Source organism: Gavia stellata, chromosome Z (assembly GCF_030936135.1).
Source record: "Gavia stellata isolate bGavSte3 chromosome Z, bGavSte3.hap2, whole genome shotgun sequence".
In the NCBI taxonomy this organism is placed as follows: domain Eukaryota; kingdom Metazoa; phylum Chordata; class Aves; order Gaviiformes; family Gaviidae; genus Gavia; species Gavia stellata.
In genome coordinates this window covers 14,289,948-14,299,110 of record NC_082637.1, presented here as the reverse complement: position 1 = coordinate 14,299,110, position 9,163 = coordinate 14,289,948, and the positions used below count along the sequence as shown (strand labels likewise).

The 9,163-nt window shown below is 38.4% G+C and overlaps 1 protein-coding gene across 4 annotated transcripts in view; it reads right to left on the bottom strand.

Annotated features, from left to right (window-relative positions):
* Positions 1 to 4,081: 4,081 nt before the first annotated feature.
* SLC1A3 (solute carrier family 1 member 3) overlaps positions 4,082 to 9,163 on the bottom strand; it is a 63,247-nt gene continuing 58,165 nt past the window's right edge. For 3 of the 4 annotated variants that reach the window (XM_009814330.2, XM_009814333.2, XM_009814332.2), the window contains 3 exons: positions 7,307 to 7,501; positions 5,724 to 5,858; positions 4,082 to 4,286 (listed from right to left, as the gene is read on the bottom strand). In XM_009814330.2, coding sequence (XP_009812632.1) covers positions 4,082 to 4,286; positions 5,724 to 5,858; positions 7,307 to 7,501 — 535 coding nt within the window. The remainder of the gene's footprint in view (positions 4,287 to 5,723; positions 5,859 to 7,306; positions 7,502 to 9,163) is intronic. The other variant, XM_009814331.1, reaches the window with a different exon arrangement.

Sequence of the window (9,163 nt, the reverse complement as noted above, 5' to 3'; positions counted from 1 at the left end):
TCCTGTACTAAAATTTTGGAATTTTAGATACTTCTGGGTATCTTAGAGACATCTGAGGAGCCAGGTGGGGGAAGAGAGGAAAGGAGAGGGCTCACCATGCAGGATTATATCATCTGACTACAGCTGTCTTTGTTATCAGAAGGAATCTTGCTGCCTCACTGATGTTGCAAGTCTGGGTTTTCAGTTCGGCATGGAAGAGTACAAGTCTGTCTTCATCTTCCAAGTGTCTTTCTCCATCTTACTCCATGCTTACAGGGTAAGCTGCTCTCTTTAAAAAATGACACAGAAATCCAGACAAGGAGTGATCTATCAGTTAATCTCAGAATTTTTATCCTGTTCTGGGAAATGGTTGATCACACTAGCAGCAAGTTGATCACACACTGTTGATCACAACTAGCACAACTAGCATACTGTTGATCACACTAGAAACAAGATACACCCTTCTGTACCATTTCCATTGTAACTTTATTAAACCAAGCGTGTCTTACAGGGTTAGTTAAAAAAAAAAATGCCCTAAATTTCTTATCATCAGTTGTGCCTGTGTTGGAATACAAATGTCACTTGTACAAATTCAGTCCTTCAGAAGGGAAGACAGGAATATTTTCCTGTGCCACTAGTTGATTTTCCACATGTGTGATCACTTTGCTTTATACTGGCCACACACTGCTACAGAGACAGAAATTCTTGCCTAAGAGTGGCATGGCTGTTTCGTACCTCAACTTCCAAATGAAAACACTGCTGAAAAATTACGGAATACCAGAGATCTTTGTTCTGCATGGGGGCACAGAAGAGTAAGCAAGGCCACTGTGCCAGTAATACCTCCAAGTGATACACTAACCCTCTTTCTTTACCTCTTCCCATCATGATAGTAGTTCTAGAAACACAAAGATACTTAGCTGGATTGAGTGAATAAATGTGTAGATAACTAGAAAAAAAAATGGGAAATATTATGCTCATGCTCTTTAGAACACCATGTCTTCTCTGAAATTTTTTACAAAACTGGTTGCATTATGTATTGTTTTCACTCAAAATACCACAGACAAATTCACAGCGGTCACTGTCCAGTGGTTTGTTGGTGTATGTTCAGGAAGGCAGGACTTCTTGCTGCTGCCTCCATCTGCTCCATTCAACACAACTTTCCTGATGCAAGTGATTCAGCTCGTGTCTTTTATACCTTCCCAGTCCTTCTGACAAGGCATTCACTTCCATCAAATGACAACTGCTAGCTGAAGTTGTAGCCGAATGAACCCTGACACCATCACAAACCACTTCTGTGAGAAAAACAGTGGATTGTCTAGGATGGCTGTAATGTTATGATGTTGTAATACCCAGTCAATGGGGGTTTTGGACCATCTAATTATACATTCAAAATGAATTGGCAGCTTTGCAGTAGCTGAATCAATGAAAATGTAAATACTTATCTTTTTAGTATTTTGCAGATATCAATATGAATTTATATACCTGAAACTGAATTAAGTAGGATGAACATTGGTTCTTTTAATTTTTAATGTCGTCCCCCCCCCCCCCCCTTTACTTATTTATTTTTGTTCATGACACTGTAAGCAGGTATTTGAAGTGAGGAATCCCTGCTATATCAAAGCCCTGCTGTATAAAATGGCCTGGATTTCCTGAAATCCCATATTATGTGTTTGTCAACTGTGAGTGTGTGTGAAGCTTCTATTACAGAGCCTTTGAAGGAAATTCTAAATCACAAAAAGCAGTAATGTAAAACTATTTTTATTGAAAATACATCTACAAAGTAATGTTTCTCAATCCACTCTGGGTGCAGACCAATGCAGAACCAATGAGGGATGGGGAAGGGAATCTTTCTATAATACCTGATTTCCATAAGAAACAAAGTTAGTATAAAAAAAGATCACATTCTTTGTGACACAATTCATTTTTCTCAGTTGATGTCATAGAAAGACAGCCATTTACATTGTCTTTGCAATGTATTTCCAAACAAAATCTTAACAAAAAATTAAATTGTTATGCCATGAATTCTACAGTTAATGTTTATACACACATTCTGAATACAGTATCTATATAAAAATATCTCTAATTACATATCAGAAAATGCCTGTCTGTATCCTAGATTTGTATTCTCTTAGCAACCACCCCCACCCCACCCCCCCCGACTTGTTTTCTTTCAGTCAGAGATTCATTTAGAGCTTTGTTTGTTTGACTGCTCAATACTTTGTATTAAACCCTGCTCACTTCATTCACTGGAGAGTTCCTGCTTGTATAGTTTGGGTTACTCAACTGGAGAAGATGGGCAGGAGTCTTCAGTCCTAAAAAAGCAGTCTTCCCTGGGAAAAGATTTGCCTTCAACCAGCATGCTGACATTTTCACTACAGTTACTGGTACACCGTATTTATGTTCTTTTAGTGACAGAAGCAACATATGGAATGTTTTTTGAGTGGTAGCTGGGACATTGCAAGGGAATCCTTCATTTCCATCATCAGAATTTTTTGGTAGGGGGAGGGAGAAAGAAGGCAACCGCATATTTTAATAAAAAGATTACTCAACACTATTGTGCCTGTCGATTAATATTTTTTCATTCCCCCAACTGTAACTGCATTATAAAACTTTCCAGTTGAACCTGTATAATAATACAAGGCAAAAAGGAAAAAATACATAATTTATATTTCTAGAAAAGGGCTTCGTCAGGGAATAATCTTGAAATGAACAAAAAAGTCACATGATTACAAGTGCATTGTCTCCCTTTTTTCATTCTTTCCTTACCTATTCCCTGAAAGAAACCTACAATATTGCTCTTTAAAATCCTTTCTAATTAAAATTTCAATATTTATTATAGTATTTACTATTTTGCAATTTATATATTTTTCCTAGTAAAAAGTAAAAAAGCACCCATTAGTTTTGTTTTCTAAAGGGTTATTTTTTCTTTTTGAGATGCTACTGATAAACACACAAGGATTTCGAAATTTCACATTGAGATAGGGAGCCTTCTTCTCCAGATGGAAAAATGTAAATCCAGCTAATAGCTCTATAACTTACCAGTGGGATGACCAAGCATTTGGGAGGTTTCCAAACAGAAAACCTCCTGTTGGTCTCAGGGATTCAGATTTAGAATCCAGTCCCTTTAGTATCTGAGCATCTCACCCTTCTGCAGAAGGCTGGCACTGCCTTCTATTCTTATTATTGCTTATTAAGTAGCTAATTGGCGTACCCAGAGTATGCTATGGATTTTTTCCAAACAGAGATGAAGACACATTTTCTGTCCCAGCCTAGGGCCTTGCTCCTACAACCACTTACACACATAGATTGTTCAGCTAGGTTGTGATGTTGAAATTAAGGGGGCAAATCCAGATTGGAGGTACATATATAAATGTTTGCAAGTCAGTGGGAGCTGACCAGGCTAAGTTTTTGTCGAGATCAGCTGGGCCTAATGTGAAAAACTTTGTCTAGATAAAATAACTTTCTCAGAAATATTTCTACTCAGCTCATAAAAGTGCTGATTTGGGGTATTTTTTTTCTTTATTTATATATCTTCCCCCTTTTAATCCTTTCAATTAATGTCCTCCTTTTTATTTATGTCCTGCTAGTAGTTGAACAACTATATAACACTAGAAAAAAAATCAGGTAAAAAATCAAAAATCCTGTTAATTTACTTAGCTGGATGCAGTTATCAAGTTAGAAGTATTGATTGTGTGTTTATAGATATTAGGAATTTTGCAACAGGTATTTAAAAAAATAAAACCATTTTCAGGCTCTGTTATCTGTTTTTACTTTCCAGTTCATAAAAAAAAGAAAAGAATAGTTCACAGGACTGAGTAACATATACTCTGATTTTTATTTAATTGATAATCTCTCTTTTTTTATCCCCAGTTAGCACATGTCTAGCAGGAACAGTGTTGTTGCCTGTTAATTTTTTTTAAGTGGGAAGCCAACATATGCCATGATCACTGCTAATTTGGAATGTATTTTCATTAATTCTTTCCAGTGCTAGCATAAAGGGAGAAAACAAGGAATAAGGGAACTTGGTAAACTGAAGATATAAATGGCTGGACAAAGTGTGTGTTTTCCACACTTGTAGTGTTGGACTCATGCTTTTTTTGCCCTACATCTTGGTTTCACTATCTAATGGTTTCTCACTCTCATTTTCTTGTGAGATCAGTTGGTATGGTTTCTTCATTTCATTCTCTTCTATCACAGAATTACCCATTTCAGCATCCCTGTTCTTCAGCTCATGCCGTGATAAATGTTCAACAATTCCTGCTCCAATGGAGTCTCCCAAGACATTGGTAGTGGTACGGAGACGATCCCTAAGGAGAAATAGTAAGTTAGCCATGATTTCACCACTTGTTCAGGGAAGCATGAAGACTAGCTGTTAAAATGGCATTTACATGATGATGAAGGCTATTGATGATTTGGCCTAGATGATTTGGCTATTTTATGTATATTCATTTATCTGAACTGTTAATGCCATGATTTTTTCTACAGAAATTGACTAATATACTAAGATTTGGAGTCACAAAATATGTTAATACTCTTGGCAACTTCACAGCAAGAAACAGCTGTGTCATGAGGATGACGAAAGAAGCATATGACAGATGCTTCTCGGAGGCATTTCTATACTCTGGTGGTTTGGGTTTATGTCTTCTGAACATGTAAGCCATTGAGAATCTACCTTGTTAGGGTCATTTCCCTCCTGACCATAAACTACTGTCAGTAATTTAGGGTGGAATTCTGCTGCAATAATTCAAATTAAACTACCACGATTCAGCCCTCTTAGAAGGCTCTGCCCAGATGTAGGAGGCAGCTTGACGAGGAGTGACTGGCACTGTTACTTGATAAGCATCCACCTACATAAGGCTGTGGGCATGTGGTTAGATAATCATTTGAAGACATTATGTTCTGATAACAACATGGACAACTTCTTGCAGGGATCACTTGAGAAGAGTGAACGGTAAAAGTCTCTGGAAACTATAACTAATAGGGGTTAGTTGAAATAGAGGTCAGAGGAAACCTTCTGCCTTTGATTTAGTTCCTGGACCTAAGGGATTTCCCCATTTACCTACAGTGTCAGATAGTCTTCTACAGACAGAGGAATGGAAAAACTGAGGGGCAATACATGGTGGTGGCTGGATAAGAGAGTTATACAACTTTTTCATTTCTGTGTCCATGGGATGGACATATGAACCTTTCCTAGGTTAGATAGTCAGCAGGGCTGCAATGAATTGGGTCAGATCTGAACCAGCTCTGAGCCTGATTGATCACAGAATCACAGAATCACTAAGGTGGAAAAGACCTGTAAGATCATCAAGTCCAACCATTAAAAAAAAAAAAAAAAAAAAACAAAACCCAAAAACAAACCACCCACAAACCACAAAACACACCACAACCCACACCAAAACAACCCATGGAAAGGTTTTCATTGCCATCCTGCAAAAAATAGGAGACTGAAGCAATTCTTTGCTGTTTTAATTACAGTGTGTCTGAAAGTTTTCTTAGTACCCTAAGGATCCAGGTTTCTAAGTAACCCTTTTGCGTGCAAGTAACCATCATTAAGTAACAGCCCTCACCATCTGCTCTAAGAAAATACATTCATCACAAGAACTTGTGATTCTTTTTAACACTTCTTTCCAACTGCCTTCCACAGCAAAAGAAGTACACCACTGATTGAAGTATTGCTAAAATGTCCCTGGCTATTGCACTTCTAAATATGGTCTAAGTTCTTAGTGACTCCAAAAAATACTTACAAGAACCAGTCCACTGCAATGATGAGAGTGATATCATCTGTAGGCAAACCTACTGATGTAAGCACAATGACCATGGTGACCAGTCCAGCTTGAGGAATGCCTGCAGCCCCAATACTGGCAGCTGTAGCTGTGATGCTGTGCAAAGAGATGGCAAGAGCAATTAATTGACTTCCAGAATAAACTCTCCTTATCACCTGGCAGACATTAAAAACAGATATGAAGCAAGAAGGCGTTTGCTCAGTAGTAAATAAAAAGATGAACCCAGTCCCTTATCTGAACACTGCATAGCTGCAGGGGAGTGTGGATCTTAATCCAAAATGTTTACACAAAAGCTTTATCCAGAACCCTCGAAACATGATTTTGTTAGGTTGTAAATCCCCTTCTAGATGCTAAGGGCCAAACAAAAACATTATAGCTACATGCCCCCACCCATTGAGTAAACTCACTCTACAAGCTCAAACATGTTAAAAGAAAAGCTGAGGGGGTAATTTTGTACTGGCAGATCTAATGCAAGAACTTCTGTTCTCTGTCCATCTCACTATAACTTCATGCCAGGTGAAGTATCTGTCCTCCAGCCGTTGGCATTCTGCCACGAGAAAACAGAAGGCTGCCAGAAACCCTGAATCATACAATCTAGTAACTTGATAGAAATATGCTTGTTCACACCTGGTTTAGGAAGAATTTGTTTTGTCAGGTGATTTGGAAGGGAACAGCTCTAGTACTAATGAATGTGGAACTATTGCTTCAGAGTGTGAAGGCAGAGTTTTGCCTTCTGTTGATGATTATTGAATTAAGCTGGTGGTTTTTACGGAGAGAAGCTCTTCTTCTTGAAAATCTTTTACATTCCCAGTTCACCGTATCTGAACTTTCAGTGTTCCTGAGTGATAAATGCATGTCTCTCTGTCCCATAGTGTCCCCCTCTCCCCTTGCTGACATTTCTTTCTTCTGCATATGTACCCATGACCCTTTTCTCTTAAGCTGTTTGAGTCACATAACGAAATTAATGCAGATCGGTTGTCATTGAGTGCTATTTAGTGGGTTGTTTGCTGTTCTATTTCAAACATGAAGGCTTGTGTGCTTGAAAAAATACCTACCTTCTCCACCTCCATCAGCTGGTGTAATACAAGGTATTACTGCTTCTTACATAGCTTGCTCTATTTGTATCCTGATACCATCAGGACTAGGAAAACACTACCTCTCCTAGCATTAGCACTGTGACGCTTTTATGCTACTGCTTTGTACATGCATTATAAACAACCTCGTACTGGTTGTAAGTCTATAGCTCCCAACAGCTGCATGGGTTCTTACGAAAGAAAATGTAAAAGTCACTAAAAACTGTTCTTGTTGACCCTACTAAGTGCAGTGGTAGGTGCATCATGTTACTGTTTTTAAAAGGTTTATCTAATGGAGAATATGTGCTGGGGGGCCTCTTCTGTGCAGAAGATGTAAATCATTACAGTTAGTCAGCTACTGTAGCAGTTCTTGTTTTTAGTTCTAGATGCTTTTGTTTAATCCCACATATATCAGCAAGAAGGAGTCATCACAAAGGTGCTTTTATTAGATGTAGGTAATTGCTTCTGTACCTGATTGTGATAATCTGCCCAAAGTTCAGATCAAAGTTGTTAACCTGTGCAATGAAAATTGCAGCCAAAGCCTCATATAAAGCAGTTCCATCCATATTAATTGTAGCACCAACTGGGAGTACAAATCTTGTAACTCGTTTGTCCACTCCGTTTATTTCTTCTAGACACTTAAACGTAACAGGTAGTGTTGCAGAACTGAAACACAAAAAAAGAAGGTAATATATGATATAAATTCTACAGAGAGGGAAGGAAAAGAGTGTCATGCATTGTGATGACAAGAGAGGTTGTTCTAACTGTCTTAATTTTTATGTAATCTACAGAATATTTTCTTTTTAAAATGTGAAGGCTGAATTTAAATACTTCTAGTGATGGAGGTTCTCCTAATGCTCTTGGAGAATTTTTCCAATGGTAATTACTGTCACTGGCTATGTAGTCCCTAGTCTGAATGTGTCTAACTTCAGTATTTTGTCACAATTCCCACTTCTCATTTTTTATGTCATGGAGTTATGATTGAATCATCCCTAAGCATTGTTTTCCTGAAGTTATACAAATAGACCTATTGAAGCTTTCAGTAAACAGCATGCTTTCTCTTATTTATTTGCTGCCTCCTCTGGAAAGGCCATTTTAGTGGACGATTACATTACTTTACCACTTTTGGGTTAACACCAGTAGTCAGCTAAGCACCACACAGCCACTCGCTTACTTGCCCCCATACCCTGAGTGGAGCAGGCAAAGAGGAAAGGAACAGTAAAAGCAAGAAAACACAGGGGTTGAGATTAAAAAAAAAAAAAAGTTTAATAAGTGAAGGATAAGTGGAAGAAGAGAGAAAGAAAACAAAACAAAACAAAACAAGTGATGCAAAGGCAATCAGTCATCACCTCCCACAGGTAGACCAATGCCCAGCCAGTTCCTGTGTAAAAGATGGCTAGCCTCCCTGAAATCCCCTCTTTTCCCTTTTTATTGCTGAGCATGATGTTATACGGCATGATGGAATATCTCTTTGGTTAGTTTGGGTCATCTGCCTGATTGTGTGCCCTCCCAACCTATTCCACACCCCTCAGCCTACTCACTGCGGGGGCAGAGTGAGAAACAGAGAAGGCCTTGGTGCTGTGTAAATACTGTTCAACAATAGCTAGAACATCAGTGTGTGGTCAGGGTTGTTTTGGTCACAAATCTAAAACATGGCACCATATGAGCCACTATGAAGAAAGTTAGTTCTGTTCCAGCCAGACCCCGTACACCACTTAATCTTGTCCCCCTGCTGCTACATCCCAGTATGATATAAATGATAATTTCATTTAAAGACCAATCCAACTGATCATTTTGGCTTCACATGCTACAGGAGCGCCCATTCAGCCCACATGATGCCAAGTTCCTTTTCAGAGACACTGCCTCAGAAGGAAGGATATGGTGGCCATTTTATAAGAGCTGCCTGGGCTCTTTGTTCTTAAAGATGTATCGCTACATCTGACCACACCAGAGTAAAGAGGTTTTTCAAGACCCAACAATTCAGATTACTCTGTCTTAGTGACCTCTTCATTGCTAACTAATTAACAGACTTCCAGGTCTTTGAAAACTTTATCAATATTGATAAAATACTGATAAAATATAAAATAAAGAAGGGCTGTGGAAGATTGTGCTAGAAAATGTCTTTGATGACAGTCAACTTACAGTTGAATTTTAAACAGCTTTTAAATCCACTCGCAGTATAGTATGCTGTCTTGTATCAATGCAGGTTCTTACTCAGAATCTTGAGCAGTGCCAAGTGCAGTGTTTTACAGAAGGTGGAACATACCCTCTTAATGCTATTACTGTTACTCACCGAAGTTGCAGTTTCATTTTATTTTCTCTTAAACA